General features: G+C 44.7%; 1 protein-coding gene across 4 annotated transcripts in view; it reads left to right on the top strand.

The window, feature by feature from the left end:
• Positions 1-20052, top strand: part of ZBTB49 (zinc finger and BTB domain containing 49) — a 24415-nt gene extending 4363 nt beyond the window's left edge. For 2 of the 4 annotated variants that reach the window (XM_077280138.1, XM_077280136.1), the window contains exons 3-8: positions 12204-13216; positions 15109-15155; positions 15382-15455; positions 16720-16802; positions 16882-17043; positions 18341-20052. In XM_077280138.1, coding sequence (XP_077136253.1) covers positions 12204-13216; positions 15109-15155; positions 15382-15455; positions 16720-16802; positions 16882-17043; positions 18341-18993 — 2032 coding nt within the window. In that variant the 3' untranslated portion in view covers positions 18994-20052. Of the gene's footprint in view, positions 1-5048; positions 5282-12203; positions 13217-15108; positions 15156-15381; positions 15456-16719; positions 16803-16881; positions 17044-18340 lie in introns of all 4 variants that reach the window. The other 2 variants (XM_077280139.1, XM_077280137.1) reach the window with 2 other exon arrangements.

The following is a 20052-nucleotide window of genomic DNA, read 5'->3' as shown; positions in this document are numbered from 1 at the left end:
AAATAATTTTTGTGCAATCAGGTTTTATTAAAAATTTTCACCGTTCGCCTTTCATAGCCTCTGTCTATTGCTGGCTGCATAATGAGTTAACCGAGAATCCATCAATGAGCTCACTGTGATAGTCTGACAGGAGAGTTCCTAACTTTTTTTTTTTTAGCTGTCTTTTTCTAAGTTCCTGACCACAGACCTTGTGTGCAGAGAAACAAAGCCTGAAAAAGCAAAACTGTGCAACATTTTTAATGAAACCCAATTGATAAAATGATTTTCCAGGATGTCCCTCCTGACAGCACCACCAGGGGGTAACCCTTCTTATCCTCGATAGGGACAGGAACACACAAGAGGTTACATAGCCCTCTCACCACCAGTGTTTTTCCTGTCCATATCAGGGACAGACGCATGAGAGCAGTCCGTGGCCAACATCTCTCTCGGTAGAGGTTCCTCAGCCTTCCCGGTCAAGTAATGTGCTCCTGACGCAGCATCTTACCTCTCTGGAGGGCTTCCTGCAGCCTGAACCCAGGTGCATGCATGGCAAGGGGGCTCTGCCTATGAAGCGCCCGGCGTGCGTTCCAGCATGATGCACATTTCCAGTTCCGAGAGCAGAACTGCGGCCTCACGTTCCTGGACAAAATCCTGGCCGTTCTGACATTTCTGCATCCCTTGGTCTAGTAGATGAGGTTAGAGGGGAGAGATCAATTTCTTATTCCCTCAGATGCCTATATTGTATCTCACTGTTTTTCGTAGGACAAGGAGATCCTTTAAGAAAAAAATAATTCACTTATGAAGAAGAGGGTGAAGTGCAACATTACATTTTCAGAAGCGTACAGTAAACAGCTACATGTTCTGAGCGTATTTCCACGATAGTTAAGGAAGAGCGATCCTCCTTCATGGCCGATATGAGGACAATAATAAGGCCGGGGTCACACTAGCGTAGAATACGGACGAATGCTATGTGAGAAAACATCGCATAGCACTCGGACCAGTGTTAATCTATGGGGCAGATCACATCTGTGATTATTTTCTCATGCCAAATCGGCATGCGAGAACAATTGCAGATTGGCACCGAGACTCGGTAAGTCTATGGGTGCGAGTGACACAACGCACATAACTCGGATGTCATCCGAGTGCAGTGCGATATATGCTGACGCCGGCAGTGGAGGAGATGGAGAAATTCATTTCTCCGCCTCCTCCGCAGCTGTGCTCCGATTCTGTCTGTGCGAGAGGCTCGGTCCACAGACGCATGACACTCAGCTCCCGCTAACAGCAGAGCAGGAGCCGAGGGTCATTAGCATATCACATCCGATGCTCTCACTTCGGATGCCATACACTAGTGTGACCCCGGCCTAAGGGAAGAAGTCCAAAATCCTGTTTCTGGCCTTGTCTCACCTCAATCTCCCCAGGCCACTATTCTTCATAAGAGATCGAGATGGGACATTGGACTCATCTGCAGAAGAAGGAGAATTATCATACTATTCTGACCATGAGCTAGATGAAGGTGAAAATGTTACTCCATTATTACCAGAGGAAAAGATAAAATATTATTGTAAGCGGTAAGAAGCACTATGAAAATTGAAAAGACCCTTGAATCCCTGTCGATCCAAGATGAAATGTTTGGGGACCTGAGAACCTGAGAGGATTTCCAGAAGAGAAGCCAAGAAGATTATCTTCCTTTATTAGAACCCATCTCATCAGAAACAAGAGTATAAAGGGAAATGGAAGACAGGCAAAGGGTGGTAAAGGAAGAGATTCCATACTTAATCTAGGTTCTGGAACAGGAAGGCAATGACGCCAGAGGTGTAGGGGGGGGGGGGGGGGGACAACGTTTTCTTCCTAAAAGGTTGGAAGGAAGTCTTTCAGAATCAGGCGATATCTAAGGGTTATAGAATAGAGTTCTCTCAGATTCCTCCAGAAAGATTTCAAGTAGTGTCTACACAATCTCCAGTAGTCTATTTAAGACTTCTAGAAGATGTAAAAGATCTATTGGGCTCAGGAGTAGTAGTGTCTGACCCACAGTCAGAACTGTATCAGGGCCACTATTCAAGTCTTTCTCAGGAAAGAAGTCCAGAGACGACTTTCGAGCCATCATAAATCTGAAACCCTTAAATCATTGAATATCGTAAGATTAAAGATGGAGTCAGTAAAGTCAATCATATCCTTAATAGAGAAAGATAGTGTTAGTGCTACAGTTAGGACATGGATCTGGCATATGCCTTCCCGCCATTTCTTTTCATCCCGAATGTAGATGATGCTAGAGTAATTCTAATAGTTCCATTCTGTCCCAAGAGAAGTTGGTTCTTCCTTCTGAGGCAGATGGCTCTGCAGAGTCCCGTCCTCTTACCGTGAAGACACGACCTTCTGTTCCAGGGTCTGGTAAACCATCAGAACGTGGACGTACTACACCTGTCCTCACCTACTGTATCCTCACCCATCCCTTGTAGACTGTGAGCCCTCGCGGGCACGGTCCTCTTTCCTCCTGTACCAGTTGGTGACGTGTGTTGTTGAAGATTATTGTACTTGTTTTTTATTATCTATAAGCCTTTCACATATAAAGCGCCATGGAATAAATGGCGCTAGAATAATAAATGTCATCCTGGATCCTGAGATCACAGGGTCCTTCCAATTCAGTTATTTCCACAATCAAGAAAAGTAGGAAACTTGTGACTTCCGCTATAAATACAGAGATCAGGAAGATGTTCTGTTCACAGAATGGGGGATCCGTTTCCAATTTCTCCTATCCAGACATCCCAAGGATCCTAGACTTCCTACAGTCATTATTCGACAAGGGGCCAAGACTCAGTACACTGAAGGTCCAGTTATCCACCTTAAGTACCTTCTTCAACTATCCTTTAGCTACTCATCCCTGGATTGGAAGATTCGTGAAAGCTATCAACAGTATTATGCCCACAATTAAGTGCTCCATCCCTCCATTGGATCTCAGCCTGGTCCTGAATACCCTTTATAGACCTCCATATGAGCCTGTGGAGAAAACTGCCTTCTTGGTAGCTATTACGACAGCGAGACGTGTGGAGGAAATTCATGCCTTGTCCATTAGAGATCCATATCTTGGGGTTCTTGAGGACTATCGTGCTTAAATCGGATCCAGCATTCCTGACCAAGGAGATCATTTTGCCCTCCTTCTGCCAAAACCATAAAAATCAGCCTAAGCGTTCATTTCATTCCCTGGATGTAAGAAGTATGGTTCTACAGTACATGATCACTAGTAAGGATTGGCTAATAGATTCTCACCCCTTCATTCAATTTAGGAGGTAATAACAAAGGAATGAAGGCTTTAAAATCTATACTGGCAAGGTGGATAAAATCTGCAATCAGCCTAGCCTACTCTTCAGAGGTAAATACTCCTCCAGAGAACATCAGGGCCCGTTCAAAGAGCAATCTCTACTTCATGGGCCAAACGAGCACGGGTCGCTGTGGACCAGTTTGCAGACCAGCAAGATGTTCAAGTCAACACTTTCTGTAGTTATTAGAAGCTGGATTTTCTGTCAAACCAACAGATGACCTTTGAAAAGAAAGTCCTCTAAGCAGTTATCCCGCCCTGAATGGTTTATCGGGTACTTCTCATGGTGGTGCTGTCAGGAGGGCATTCCTGGAAAGGGGGAATTAGCCCTACCAATAATTGGTTTCCAAGAGTGTTTCCATCATGACAGAACCCTTATATTCCCTCCCTTGGATTAATTTCTGCTATGTAAGGTAAATGAGTGTGGAATAAAGTTCAATAAATAATGTTGCGTCCAACCTGGTGTGATACTTGAAAGATCACTGGTGGGTGGTGAGAGGGGCTATTTAACCTCTCATGTGTTCCTGTCCCTATCAAGGATAAGAAAGGCTACCTCCTGGTGGTGCGGTCATGGAATCCTGAAAATACAGTTACCAACAGGACCAATTTCCCCTTTTCTAGTCCCAAATACAAGTAAAAAAATATCCCTAAAGATGGAAAACCCCAACTCTGCAGTCACACATTGGGGCAGATACATAGTGAAGCAATTTACACTCTTCTACCTACATAAAATGCAGAGTAACTCTAAAATATTTACTTTGCTTTACCCCAGTGACCAGTGTCACTTTGAGGTTATAACTCTGGAACACGTCAACAGATCCCACTGATTCTGAGATTGTTTTTTTCGTGGCATATTGTACTTCTTGATAGGGGTAACATTTCTTCAATATGATTTGGATTTATTTGTGAAAAAAATCAGAAATTTTGCAAAAATTTTGAACGTTTCTCAATTTTCATGCCCTTAAACCAGAGAGTTATATCACAAAAAAGTTTCAAAATAACATTTCCCACATGTCTACTTTACATCCGCAGAATTTTTGAAACATAATTTTAGAAAGTTAGAAGAGTTAAAAGTTGACGAGCAGTTTCTAATTTTAAAAAACAAATTTTGCAAGTCCATTTTTTAGGAACCACATCACATTTGAAGTGACTTTGAGGGGTCTATATGACATAAAATACCCAAAAGTGACATCATTTTAAAAACTGCACCCCTCAAGGTGCTCAACATTGCATTCAAGAAGTTTATTAACCCTTCAGGTGCTTCACAGGAATTAGTGGAATGTGGAAAGTAAAAATGAACATTTACGGTACCTTTTTTTTTCCACAAAAATGTGTACTTAGACCCAATTTTTTTTTTATTTTCACAAGGGTACCAGGAGAAAATGGACACCAAAATTTGTTGTGCAATTTCTCCTGAGTAAGCTAGTACTTCATATGTGGGGTAAACCACGGCAGGGCTCAGAAGAGAAGAATTGACGTTTGACTTTTTGAACCCAAAATTGGCTGGAATCGAGAGCAGACACCATGTCACGTTTGGAGAGCCGCTGATGTGCCTAAACAGTGGATACTCCTACAAGTGACCCCACATTTTGGAAACTACACCCCTCAAGGAACTTATCTAAATGTGTGGTAAGCACCTTGATCCTTGAGGTGCTTCACAGAAATTTTTTTAAACTTAAGACGTGAAAATAAAAAAAAACTTTTTTTCCACAAAAATATTTTTAGCTTCAAATTTTTTTATTTTTTTTTTACAAAGGTAACAGGAGAAAATGGACCCCAAAATAAATTTGTTGTGCAATTTGGAGGAAACCCACTGTTTGAGCGCAGGTCACGCCTTGGAAGAGAAGGAGTGACGTTTGAATTTTTGAACCCAAAATTGGCTGTAATCGAGAGCAGACGCCGTGTCTCGTTTGGAGAGCCCCTAAGGTGCCTACACAGTGGAAACCCCCGACAAGCTACCCTATATTGGAATTGATCTAGTGTTTCCTGGTATGTGACTTTTATAATGTACTGGCATACGTGAGTTGTGTAGTGTACATCAGCTTGGCTTACGTGAGTTGTGTAAGTCAGAAATGATTTTGGTAATCCATGGAGGTGTGATACAGTCTGAAGCATTCTTTTATACACAGGCCAGGTATGTCAGGGCAGGAGTTGCATTGATAAGTGGTGTCTTTGCCTATCCCCTTTCTGTAACACACTCGGCACCTCTTTTACAACCTTCCTTTCTTTGTGATTTGAGGGACCTGCCCTGGGAAATGTTGGTCTGGCACAATGCGGGCTCCTTCAGTTCAGGAAGTACTGGGGCAGCCTCCAAACATTAGGGCCTTGTTCACTACCTCCTGGAACTGAAAGTGCGTACCTGTCGGTCCTGCACATCGTCATAGCACGTAAGCATCTGTACGATGTGCACTGCCAGCTTCTTGTACCACACCTTGGTTTTCTCATGGCAATGTACTGCTGGAGGACTTAATCGGAGAGATCAATTCCTCTCATGTTCTTGTTGTACCCCAGGACACAGTCTGGATTGGTGACCTGTGTAGAGGCACCTCGTACAGTGGTGGGAGTGCTGCCATCACCATGTATGGTGGTAAAGGAAAGGATATCCCTCTTGTACTTGACCACCATCATGTAGTCGCTACATTGGGCTCTGCTTTCACCCTTTCTGAGCAGTTGCCCAGTTAGCGTCTTAGGGAGGCGTTTCTGATTATTATGGACCGTAACGCAGGCTCCGGTAGCTTGCACAGAGAGGGACTTGAAGAGTGGATACTGGTATACAAGTTATCTATGCAGAGATGATAACTTTGATCCAACAGTGGATGCACCAAATCCCACCCAATTTTCCCACTCACTCCCAGGACAGGGGGGCATTCAGGGGGTTGAATCCAGGAGTCCTTCCCTTTATAAACTCTAAACCGGTGTGTGTTTCTTCAGGTACTCTCACACAGTTTGTGCAGCTTCATTCCGTACCCTCTTACTGGGCAGATACTGATGGAATTTGAGCCTCCCCTTGAAATGTATTGGGGACTTATCCACGCAGATGTCCTTTTGGGGAACGTACACCTCAGCAAACTTGTTGAAGTGATCAGTGACCGGCCAAACTTTGACAGGTCTGTCAAGGTTGGGGTCATCTCGAGGAGTACATTGTGCATTATCACTGTAATGTAAAAAATTGTGAATGGCCTCAAGTCATTTTCAGGTCATGACGATGCGGAACAGTGGAGTGTTATACAAAATGTCAAGTTCTGGCTTCTTCACTAACTCCACGTGAAGAACCAGGCCCCAAAACGTCATAATTTCTACTGCGTCTATAGGGGTCCAGTTAGAAAATGATAACCGGCTGTTTTGTGTACAAAAAGTTGTCTGGAACACCATAATGTTTACAAAATCCTCAGTGAAAAAGACTTTCAAAAATTAAATTTTGTTTTAGACTAATGGTGTCAAATTGGATGCCTGATTGCGCCACCAAATCAGAGATCTGTGGCTCATAATCTTCAGGAGGTGAGGTCCATAGGGGGTCAGTAACGGTGGGCGCTGGTTCAGTTTCTGTCCTGGGGAGTCTGCATGGTGGTTCAGTATCACTTGAGGAAAAGGAGGAGAATGAAAAATAAAGGAAAGTGAGATCCTCTCCCTCATTGTCTGAGGCAAGGAAAGCGTATGCCTGCTCTACTGAACACCACGATTGGGACGAGCCGGACATTTTTTTCACATGTGGTGTGTGTGTTCCAAATTTTGTTTAGGTGAGTGTGAGTTCTTGGTGTACGCTTTTTTTTAATTTAATTTATTTTTTTTTTATTTAGAAGAGAAAAATAAAAAAAAAATAAAATCTATATAAATTTTGTGAAATAAAAAAAACAAACTTACTAAACGGACTTCAGTGAAAACAAAATTAGTGAGTGCCGGAAACTATGACACTAACCCTGACCATATTCACTAGAAAATACTGTAGTAGACACTGATTACTACAGTATATTTTAATTGTCCTCTTTCTGACCTCGGATGGGATAGTATGTCCGAGGTTAGATCCCCTGCTTTGATGCGGGCTCCTGCTGTTTTGAACAGCTGACATGTGCCCGCAATAGCGACTGGTGGAATCACGATCCACCCACCGCTATTAACTAGTTAAATGCCGCTGTCAAACGCTGACAGCGGCATTTAACTACCGCTTCTGACCATCGGGTCAGAAATGCACGCATCGCCGACCCCGTCACATGATCGGGGGTCAGAGATGCTTCCGCATGACAACCTGAGGTCTCCGTCAGACCTTTATGGTTGTTGATGTCGGCTTGCTGTGAGCGACACCCTGTGGTCGGCGCTCATAGCAAGCCTGTAATTCAGCTGCATAGGAGCGATCTGATGATCGCTCCTATGTAGCTGAGCGGATCCAGTTGTGCCAGCTTCTAGTCTCCCATGGAGGCTATTGAAGCATGGCAAAAGTTAAAAAAAAAAAAAAAAAAAAAATGTTTAAAAAAAAAACATGAAAAAAATAAAAGTTTAAATCACCCCCCTTTCGCCCCATTCAAAATAAAACAATAAAAAAAATCAAACCTAGACATATTTGGTATCGCCGCGTTCAGAATCGCCCGATCTATAAAAAAAAAAAGGATTAACCTGATCACTAAACGGCGAAGCGAGAAATTCGAAACTCCCGAATTATGGGTTTTTTTTGGTCGCCGCGACATTGCATTAAAATGCAATAACAGGCGATAAAAAGGCTTTATCTGCACAATGGCATCATTAACCCTTTCACGACATGCGCCGTACTATTACTGCGCATGTCGTGTCTCCCCCTTTGATGTGGGCTCCGGCACTGAGCCCACATTAAAGTCGCGACATGTCAGCTGTTTTGAACAGCTGACATGTGTGCGCAATATTAACCTGTTAAATGCCGCTGTCAAATGCTTTACAGCAGCAGCTGTCCTTGAGACCTCTATGGTTACTGATGCCAGCCTGCTGTGAGCGCTCCCCTGTGGTTGGCGCTCATAGCAAGCCTGCATTTCAGCTACATAGCAGCGATCTGATGAACTGAGCCGATCGAGTTGTGCCAGCTTCTAGCCTCCCATGGAGGCTATTGAAGCATGGCACAAGTTAAAAAAAAAGTTTTTAAAAATATGACAAAAATAAAAAAAATATAAAAGTTTAAATCACCCCCCCCTTTTGCCCCATCCTAAATAAAACAATAAAAAAAATATCAAACCTACACATATTTGGTATCGCCGCGTTCAGAATCGCCCAATCTATCAATAAAAAAAAAAAAGCATTAACCTGATCACTAAACAGCGTAGCGAGAAAAAAATTTGAACCGCCAAAAATGCAATAATGGGCGATCAAAAGAACGTATCTGCACAAAAGTGGTATTATTAAAAACGTCAGCTCAGCACGCAAAACATAAGCCCTCACCCGTCCCCAGACCACAAAAAATGGAGACGCTACGGGTATCGGAAAATGGCGCTCTTTTTTTTTTTTTTTTTTTTTTAGCAAAGTTTGGAATTTTTTTTCACCACTTAGATAAAAAAAGACCCTAGACATGTTTGGTGTCTATGAACTCATACTGACCTGGAGAATCATAATGGCAGGTCAGTTTTAGCATTTAGTGACCCTAACAAAAGACAAGTGTGGGATTGCACTTTTTTTTGCAATTTCACCGCACTTGGAATTTGTTTCCCGTTTTCTAGTACACGGCATTGTAAAACCAATGATGTCGTTCAAAAGTACAACGCGTCCTGCAAAAAATAAGCCCTCACATGGCCATATTGACGGAAAAATAAAAAAGTTATGGCTCTGGGAAGGAGGGGAGCGAAAAACAAACACGGAAAAAACGGAAAATCCCAAGGTCATGAAGGGGTTAATCTAACCGTATGGACTAATCCCAAATTTTTTTTGCTTCTTTTTTTCATAAAAAAACCCCCAAAACAACCGGAGGCCGAACAGTTATGTTTGTCACCGACCAGCACTTGTCGACTGTAAGACGCAAAAAAAAGTCCTGGAAAACAGCGAGAACAGATTACTGATTTGTGCAAGAAAAAACAAAACCTGCCAATAATCGAGTGATCAAGTAGTGACGAGCGCTCGGCTGGAGAAGGGGGAGTAAGTAACGGAGGATTGGGGTGGATTAGCAAAGCAGCAGGAAGACCAGTAGTGATGGCACAGGCTTAAAAAGTCTGTGGCGCCACAAGGCCCAGTACAGTGCGGCAGAGTGCTCACTGTGAGGTCAGAATGTGCCCTACTGCAAGATTTAGCAGGCACCTTAATGCGACTGCCGCATTAGAGGTAGGACATATCCATACGTCCAAGGCCGTAAAGGGGTTTCCACTTTTTGGGGACATTTGTTAAATGCATATGTTTTGGGGCTAAAATAATTTTTGCAGTTTGGTTTTATTAAAAATATTGCATCATATGGTTTTTACAGGCTCTCTCGCTCTCTTTCTCTGCACGTTCTGCTTCCATTAAGTCTGTGGTCCTAAATCGACTGAGAGGAGCTCGGAAAAAGAGAGATAAGAGCTACAGTATCAGACCATGAGAATGAGCTCATTGACGGATTCTCAGCTAAAGGTACCTTCACATTAAGCGACACTGCAGCGATAGCGACAACGATGCCGATCGCTGCAGTGTCGCTGTTTGGTCGCTGGAGAGCTGTCACACAGACCGCTCTCCAGTGACCAACGATGCTGAGGTCCCCGGGTAACCAGGGTAAACATCGGGTTGCTAAGCGCAGGGCCGCGCTTAGTAACCCGATGTTTACCTTGGTTACCAGCGTAAAATGTAAAAAAAAAACAAACAGTACATACTTACATTCGTGTCCCCCGGTGTCCGCTTCCTGCAGTGACTGAGCGCTGGCAGTAGCAGGGCACAGCGGTGACGTCACCGCTGTGCTGTGCTTTCACTTTCACTTTGCGGCGCTCAGTCAGTGTGGGAAGCGGACGCCGGGGGATGCGAATTTAAATATGTACTGTTTGGTTTTTTTTACATTTTACACTGGTAACCAGGGTAAACATCGGGTTACTAAGCGCGGCCCTGCGCTTAGTAACCCGATGTTTACCCTGGTTACCATTGTAAAATATCGCTGGTATCGTTGCTTTTGCTGTCAAACACAACGATACACGGCGATCGGACGACCAAATAAAGTTCTGAACTTTCTTCAGCGACCAGCGATATCACAGCAGGATCCTGATCGCTGCTGCGTGTCAAACTAAACGATATCGCTAGCCAGGACGCTGCAACGTCACGGATCGCTAGCGATATCGTTTAGTGTGAAGGTACCTTTACTCATTCTGCAGTCAGTAATAGAGCAGCAAAGAGGATAGACAGGGCAAATGGTGCAAAATATTTGATGGGACCTAACTGCAAAAGTGATTTTAGTTCCTTTTTGTGCACATTCAACTTTGATGTGGTCATAATTCAGCTGAGAGGAGCTCAGAAAGAAGGAAATGAATCATAAACGCCCCTTCAGACTGCCATAGTGAGTTCACTGATCGATTCTCAGTTAGCTATTTGGTAGCCAGCAATAGACAGCGCATGTGACTAGTAGGCTCTGTGTGATGTCATACATGTGTCGCGCCACAACGATGATGCGTTCTGGGCCTACACTAGAGAAGGAGTTTTTCGGGACTTTGGTACAGAGGCCACAGACTACCAACTAGATCCACTCTAATTGGTATACTTACCGGTACATAACAGCCATACAATTAGACCACCAGCTCTTAGGGATGTTTATAGCGCAGTGATGGTACTGATAGTAAGGTGCCATATGGGGCGCTTACCTTCCGCACCAGACCTCGATCATATGCACCCTGCCACCTTCACTGGCAGTAATGATCAATTAGAGATTAATGATGACCACCATGTTTGTTGTACAGGGATTTACCAATATGGCAGAAAGGCTCCTTGCTTTTACCATTACAAGCCTCAACCATCCCCCTCTTCCAGGCTAGGACCTCGGCTTTAGACAATTTCCTTGTATTAGACCTTGTCTCCATTCTACTCCTCTTCTCGTCTCTTGTATCAGACCTTGTCTCCATTCTACTCCTCTTCTCGTCTCTTGTATCAGACCTTGTCTCCATTCTACTCCTCGTCTTGTCTCTTGCATAAGACCTTGTCTCCATTCTGCTCCTCTTCTTTGCTCTTGTATCAGACCTTGTCTCCATTCTACTCCTCTTCTCGTCTCTTGTATCAGACCTTGTCTCCATTCTACTCCTCGTCTTGTCTCTTGCATAAGACCTTGTCTCCATTCTGCTCCTCTTCTCTGCTCTTGTATCAGACCTTGTCTCCATTCTACTCCTCTTCTTGTATCAGACCTTGTCTCCATTCTACTCCTCTTCTCGTCTCTTGTATCAGACCTTGTCTCCATTCTACTCCTCTTCTTGACTCTTGTATCAGACCTTGTCTCAATTCTACTCCTCTTCTTGTCTCTTGCATAAGACCTTGTCTCCATTCTGCTCCTCTTCTCTCCTCTTGTATCAGACCTTGTCTCAATTCTGCTCCTCTTCTCTCCTCTTGTATCAGACCTTGTCTCCATTCTGCTCCTCTTCTCTTCTCTTGTATCAGACCTTGTCTCCATTCTACTCCTCTTCTCGTCTCTTGTATCAGACCTTGTCTCCATTCTGCTCCTCTTCTCGTCTCTTGTATCAGACCTTGTCTCCATTCTGCTCCTCTTCTCTCCTCTTGTATCAGACCTTGTCTCCATTCTGCTCCTCTTCTCTCCTCTTGTATCAGACCTTGTCTCCATTCTGCTCCTCTTCTCTCCTCTTCTATCAGACCTTGTCTCCATTCTGCTCCTCTTCTCTCCTCTTGTATCAGACCTTGTCTCCATTCTGCTCCTCTTCTCTCCTCTTGTATCAGACCTTGTCTCCATTCTGCTCCTCTACTCGTCTTTTGTATCAGACTTGGTCTCCATTCTGCCTCTCTTCTCTTACAGATCCCTTTTTCAGAACGCTACAACCCAGAAAAACGACGTCTTTCACTTGGACATTAAGAACATCGGTGGCATAGGTCAGATTTTGGACTTCATGTATACCTCTCACCTGGACCTGAACAATGATAACATTCAGGTCATGTTGGACATTGCCCAATGTCTTCAGGTACAAAACGTCTTAAACATGTGTTACACCTTCTTAAAGTTGGATCCTGTCACTTCCCTGCCATGCAACAGTTCTCTACCTCTCCAGGGCACTTACACCACCACATTCAATCACCCGATTTCCAATGAACATCTCAACAAGTCGCTGCTAGAGGAGCCCATATCAGACGAGAGACAACCCCAGGCCGATAAGGGGACTGTTCCCAAAAGTGCCACTGCCTCCTTGAACCCCAGGGAGAGTCATCTCAAGCAGTTTGGGCAACCATATAAGTTACGAGATTTTTACAGTAAATTATTTTACAAGGAGACGGCAGACAAGGCTGCGGAGCAGCTGACAACATCCAATGTCTGTACAGAGCCCAGTATCGAACCTCAGCCATGGACTGTGAATAATTCCGAGTCTGTACTGGCCCCATCTGACTCCTTACCCCTGGAGCCTTTACCCGCATTCTCACAGACCTTTGTTACCTCACAGGATTCGGGAACATCTCCACTACAGTTCCCTCAGGAGATGCGGCTTAAGAAAGCAATCCATTTAAAAAAGTTAAACTTTCTCAGGTCTCAGAAGTTGGCTGAGGAGTCGGCAGAGCCCATAAGAGTCCTGCACAAAGCTGTAGAGGAGACCGCCTTTCCCAGTGCTGCTTTGGAGAGCACGGAGAAAGACTTTTTGGAAAAAGAAGCAGACGGGGAAATGGTGGAACCATTGGAACAAAATATCGAGGCGGAGAGTGGCGAGAGTCCTACCTTGGACGATCAGAGCGCCCCTGTCCTGAAGCATTGCGCTTGTGATATGTGTGGCAAGAGCTTCAAACACCCCAGTAATCTTGAGCTCCACAAACGTTCTCATACAGGTATAGTGAGGTAATGGTTGCTTAGATCACCCCCATATTTGTGCTGTCATAGGATCGGACAAATCAAATGTAGCGGCTCCGTCATCACTGTCAGTGACTTTCGGATTGATGTCCATGAAAAGTCTAAATTGATCAAGTGGTATAGTGTATAGTACCCTGCACTTCCCCTGTCCATATATCCCTGAAGATCCCTCTCCATGAGCCAGAACAGGCTGCTTCTGTCTACAAATGACTCCCGACCTGGCGGACTTGAGTTGTACTTGTATGACCAACATGGCTTTTCCTTTTATGCCATTGAAGTTAATGTACTCGGGGTGTTATTTAGCTTTTCAGTTCTGCTCCATCCCAACCAGAACCTACCTTATACGATTACTTATTGTTTAAAGGCAACCTGTCATGTCACTAAACACTATTAATCTTCAGATATAGGGTTAATAGCGTTCCAATGCTGTCTTGCCGACATACTGAAAACACAAGAGAAAAATAAATTTTATTCCTTCGAGGAGCCACTGGCTTTCAGCTATAGAGGCTATGGTCACTGCCAGCTTTCAGTTACAGAGGCTACGGTCACTGCCTGCTTTCAGTTATAGAGGCTATGGTCAAGGACTGCTTTCAGTTAAAGAGGCTACGGTCACTGCCAGCTTTCATTTATAGAGACTACGGTCACTGTCGGCTTTCAGATATAGAGGCTACGGTCAACGTCGGCATTCAGTTATAGAGGCTACAATCACCACCGGCTTTCATTTATAGAGGATATAGTCACCGCCAGCTTTCAGTTATTGAGGCTGCGGTCACCACCGGCTTTCAGTTAGAGGCTATGGTCAACGCCGCCTTTCAGTTATGAAAGCTACTGTCACCACTTAGTATACAGTGAGCGGCGGCTGTAAGTACGCCATGACACTTTGACTAACAGCTTTCTCTGTAGGGAAGCGATATATCCACTGCTCATGACTCCTTTGACTGAAAGCCGGCTGCTCTCAAGAAGAATAAAGTTAATTTTCCCTCGGCAGCCAAGTTTTCAGTAAAACGACCGGGCTTCATTGTAACGCTATTAACCTGCAGATTAACCCCATATCTGCAGTTAAATGGCGTTTGGGGATATGACAGGTTCCCTTTTAGTCACTGCAAGTATTCACTGTGACAGTAGCTTTTAAGCTATAAAGTAAGCAGGGTAATGTAGGGTTCTATATGGGTACTCCTTTAGTTTTTAGCTCTGGTCCACTTACCTGGGTCTGCAGTCACATGAAGGGTCGAGTTGAACATCAACAGGATGACATCTTCATGAGGATTTACAAACTTTGTGGCCTTTTGTTATTATCTTAGGAAATCAGACTTGACCCCGGATGAGAACGAAACTCACTAAGAACCAACATCAGACCTTAAAAATGTTTTCAGACCACTAAAATAAATTGAAATCCTAGACTTCACCCCTAAAATGAATTTGTCCCTAAACCTCAGCCATACAGTGAAATGAGACCCATGCAATTAATTCAGACCTTTGGACCTGACCCAATTAAATTAATACAAACCCCAAAACAGGCCCCTAAATTTAATATAGGCCCACGATCAGACCCCTTAAATGAACTCAGACTCATCCAATTGTTTCAGACTCTTCTGAAGTCTTATGAAGTTCCAGGTTGAGTGGGAAGAAGAGACCAGAGCCCTAAGCACATGTACGTGTCTCGCTTCTCAAGGCCACCGCACTTCCATATTAAGTGAATATCTTAGTGTAATACTGCCCCCTGTGGGCACAAATGTGGATTCTCGGGAAGGGAGATTTTCTCACGTCTGGCCCCGATCAGCTGGGATTTGTACATGACTGCTCAGGAGACATTAATGTATGAGAAGACCCAAGTGTCTTCATATCTGATTATATGCCTCTCTCTTCATAGGGGAGAAACCTTTTGAATGTAGCGTTTGTGGGAAGCATTTCTCCCAGGTAAGATGCACATGTGTATTTACCCAGAAATTCAGAATATTGGCTATGTATCTCCACTGGGAGTGGCGGAGATAAAAAGGGGTCAACTTCGATGCTTATTTCATGCACGTCCCATGTATTCACTGTCCATATTATTATCTTGCTGATACACACTCTGTCCACCAGGGGGAGTGTGTCCCTCAGCCATTGTTTGGGCTATGGCTAGTTACTCTGATTTGCCTTTCAGGCTGGCAACCTTCAGACTCACCTCCGACGGCACTCGGGGGAGAAGCCCTACATATGTGAGATTTGTGGGAAGAGGTACGATTGTTATATGCGCCCTTTCTCCTGTAAAATAAACGTATAGCTGTGAAATGCTGTAATATTTGCGTGAACTTTAGAAATATCATCACTTAAAGGGGTTGTCCTGTGAAAACAAGTTATTACGTATCAACAGGATAGGAGACAACTTACTGATCCAGTGGGGTCTGACCGCCGAGACGTGCGCTGATCAGCAGACCAGGGCGCTCTTATCCCCGATAGATTGGATTGCGCTCCATTTTATCCCCTATGGGGCTGCCGAGCGCTGTACTTTCTGCTTTTTTCCAGGAGATCCCAGGAGCTATGAGTAGGGATTGGTGGACTGATGGAAGTTCTGGTACATGACCCAAAGTTTTTGGAAAGTTTGGGTATTAGAACAGTACCCAAACATCCATCCCCCATAACCATTGAAAATAATGGATACCCGACTGCTAAGAAAAAATTGCCTCTGTCTCTCGCTCTGTCTCTCGCTCTGTCTCTCGCTCTGTCTCTCGCTCTGTCTCTCGCTCTGTCTCTCGCTCTGTCTCTCGCTCTGTCTCTCGCTCTGTCTCTCGCTCTGTCTCTCGCTCTGTCTCTCGCTCTGTCTCTCGCTCTGTCTCTCGCTCTGTCTCTCGCTCTGTCTCTCGCTCTGTCTCTCGCTCTGTCTCTCGCTCTGTCTCTCGCTCTGTCTCTCGCTCTGTCTCTCGCTCTGTCTCTCGCTCTGTCTCTCGCTCTGTCTCTCGCTCTGTCTCTCCTACACCACCTCGGACTTACCCGTACACCGCACCAGACTTCAGCAGAAAGTCCATGTTTGGTGTTCAGGCCAGAACAGAGACTGTCCGGTACGAACAACAAACATTTCTATTCAGGTTCTCCCATCTCTAGCCACGAGTCCTGTTAGTATCCGATCAGTGGAAGGTAGCAGGTGTCGGACCACCATTAATATATATTTGATGGCCTGTCCTAAGGATAGAACGTCAAGTCATAAGTCCTGGCCCTTTAATTCCACCTTCTAGAATTCCTATGAAATTCACCATGCCCAATTCTTCTCCCTCTCAGCCTGATCGGTCAGGGGAGAGTGGTGAGGACCCATGCTCGTTCGATGGCCTGCCGTTCCAGGGGTGCGTGTCTCTCCTGAGTCGCCGTTCACCTAGGAGCATTGATGCTGCTTATAGTCTCCGTATGGTCACAGCAGACATTGGTTTCTAGTTATTTTCACACGACGGTGTATACAGACACATTGCCACTTTACATGGTTATATTGACTTCCCCTCTAATATCCTAGATTTGCCGTTTCTGGAGACGTCCAGCGTCATATCGTCATTCACACGGGAGAGAAGCCCCACTTGTGCGACATCTGTGGTCGAGGTAAACTAGAAAAAGCCAATAGGAAAAACCAATAATCCTAGCCCGAGTAAGTTCTCAAGCTCCGGTGCATTTCCACCAGGTTTTAGCAACGTCAGCAACTTGAAGGAGCACGAGAAGACTCATGCCGCCGATAAATTCTTCACTTGCGATGACTGCGGCAAATCGTTCAACATGCACCGGAAGCTGATAAAGCACCGGAATCGGCACACTGGGGAGAAACCATACAACTGCCTGACGTGCGGTAAGGAGGTGCCGAGATACAGCCCTGCAAGGGGGCTCTGATAATAATGGGATAAATGCGTGATGGGTAAGGGCCTGAAACACTGGGCAGAAGCTGGCCGTACGCATCAGGTAGCGGTCAGCAAAGCTGTCAATTGGCTGAACGTTACCCAACCTAACTCCCCCCCCCCATATAAAGGAGCACTGTGCTCAGCAGAGGGCAAGAGGGTCGGGCGATTGATTTCCAACCACTCAGTTGTTATTTCCACTGACATAATCTACCGGGGAACAGGTGAGAACTCCCCACATAAACAATAGATGGTTGGCTGGTCCTACCGAAATAGGTGACTTTTATCTAATGTGTATGGGGGCCATAAAACTTCAACAATTAAGCACTTCTTCTCAAAGGAGGACGACCCGGTCCACCGTAGATTTAGAGGAAGGGTTTGGGTTACCTAACTACTACTGACCTTATTGAAGGTTGGCAATCACAGTACCACTTATCAAACAGTAAAAGGAGTTATCCAGGGGGAATTTTCTGACTATGGGGCTAAGAACTTACTAGCATGTGCCTTTTTTTGCACTACAACAATCTGTTCCGGCTCAGGCAGCAATTCTCTGGCTTCAGTTGACATTTCGTCGACAGAGCAGCTCTTTCACTTCCGCTTTGCTCTGTCGACTTTGCGTCACTGTCGACGTCCTGATGATTGACAGTCAGCTCCCTGCAGTAAGGCAGCATCGACAGAGCAGAGCGGAAGAGAAGAAACTTCTCTGTAGACATGAGGCAACCGGAAGGCAAAGAATCGCCGACAGGATCAGTTCCTAATCCAGGAGAGATTTTCGCAAGGCAGAACAGGCCACCGATACTTTTTTTTTTTAGCCCCATTATCAAAAACCCCAAAAACTTTTTTAAGAAGTACGTCTGTATATTTTTCTCTGCTATAATCGAAAATAAGAAGTCTGATCACCCAACGCATTTCAGGCCATTATTATTCAGTCTGTTGGATTCTGCTTTTTTGATCGGCTATGGAAAAATCTATGGCTCATTGATAAAACCCCTTTTAGGGTGCATCCCCCAATGGCCCTCATTACAGAAATGCAGCAGTGTTTCCGCACATTTCACCCTTTCCATTGCGTATTTGCAACACTTCTCAGTTGGTGAAACTCAATACACGACTGTGTATACTGGAGAGGCAGTGTATTGTATAGCAGAAAGGAATTTTGTGAGAGAAATCAGTATGGATGCTAAAAGGTGTTGTTGTTTATGCACTTCTGTACTCTTTCTTTATCTCCACTGATGAATACCCGTTTATCTCTAGGGAAAAAGTTTGCCGGCTCTGGAGATCTGCGCAGGCACGTGAGATCCCATACAGGGGAGAAGCCGTACACGTGCGACGTGTGTAACAAAAATTTCTCTCGACCCGCTGTCCTTAGACGACATAAAAGTATGCACTGTAAACCTACAGAAGATGAGGCGATCACCCCGGAAGAGTTCACAAACGCTGAGGAATCTTCAGGAAAGTCCCAAAATTCAGGTTCATTAACTCCTAACATTCCAGCCGCTTTTATGCAAGAGCATGGACACTCGGTGGAAAATACAAGAAGTGACTACGAGGGAAGCAATAATGACTCCTATTGCAAAATGCAGACTGTGATTCCACAGGATGAACTTACCACGCCGGACAAGAGAAATTCTGAGGGCACCAAGATGGCAAAGCCTCACTTGGCAGATACCACCAGCACTTACACGTTTACAGAGGTGGAGGTCGCGGTCACGGAAGAGACTTTACAGTCGGACATATCCATGGTACGCTCCTCTTTGGTCACTTTGGAGAATAACTGTAACGAACCCTTGAATAACCGAGCATCTTCTAATGGATACAGGGGGTCTGACGGCCCCTTCTTCTCTAGTATGAGCCTTTGGGGACTTGCTATGAAGACTCTGCAAAATGAACATGACCTGGATCAGTGATTTCTATGCTTTTTTCTCAGTTCCACCCATTAATATAAGTCATAAAGCAGATAGTGAGGGCTGAGGTGGATTCATTGAATGACTTCACAGCAGTTACCCCTCTACGTCCTTGGTTTTTGCACGCCGGTCAGGCAGTTGTCCTTGTCCTCCCTCCATACCACCTTCTAGGGTCAAATCAGTGACTAAAGACGTAGCTTCGGGTATGAGTTCAATCTGTGATCCTCCGACTGCTGGTATCTCTAAGTGTACCGGAGGATGGATGCAAGCCTACCACACACTGATGTCGTATCTTTACAGTGTGTAGGTTGGAGAAAGACAAAGGTCCATCAGGTCCAACATTCCTTGATCCATTAGAGATCATTATTCGCTAGTAGTGATGAGTGAACATGCTCGGATAAGGCGTTACAGTATGTGATCATGCTCGGGTGCCGAGTGTCTTCGGTGTGCTCAAAATATGTTTGCGTCTCCGCACCTGTATGTCTCACGGTTGTTCGACAACCGCAACATATGCAGTGAATGCCTAAGAAGCAAGCAATCCCTACATGTGTTCAGGCCGTCTACTGCCGCAAATCATGCAGCCGCAGGGACTCGAACATAATATACGAGCATGCTCATAATATACGAGAGAACACCGGAGCATGCTCGGATAAGACGTTATCCGAGCACATTCGCTCATCACTAATACTTACCAATCGATCCCACTCCGCTCATCATGGCCACTGGCTTTCTTCTTTCATTTGGCCGCTGCACCAGCTGTAGCTTCGAAGTGTTGACCACATGAACAGGAAGAGGAGACCGGTGGGAGACAAGGGGCAGCAGGATAAAGAACTGGCTGGCATCAACGTCTGCTCCGACACAACCAGTTTCCCCGTTAGTGATGCTAAAGCCTCCAATAGCCATTATAGATTTGGCGACTAGTATTTCTGTGGAAATGCACTTACATGTTCCCTCATCAGTTTACCCCATGTAATGCGCTAAAAAAAAGAAAAAAATGTTTTACAGTTTTTATATAAAATAATATTTTTTACTATTTTTAATAAATGTAAAATATATGTATGA

This window comes from Ranitomeya variabilis, chromosome 1 (genome assembly GCF_051348905.1).
Source record: "Ranitomeya variabilis isolate aRanVar5 chromosome 1, aRanVar5.hap1, whole genome shotgun sequence".
Taxonomy (NCBI): domain Eukaryota; kingdom Metazoa; phylum Chordata; class Amphibia; order Anura; family Dendrobatidae; genus Ranitomeya; species Ranitomeya variabilis.
Note: the sequence above shows the minus strand (reverse complement) of the source record. Positions and strands in the feature narration are given on the sequence as shown.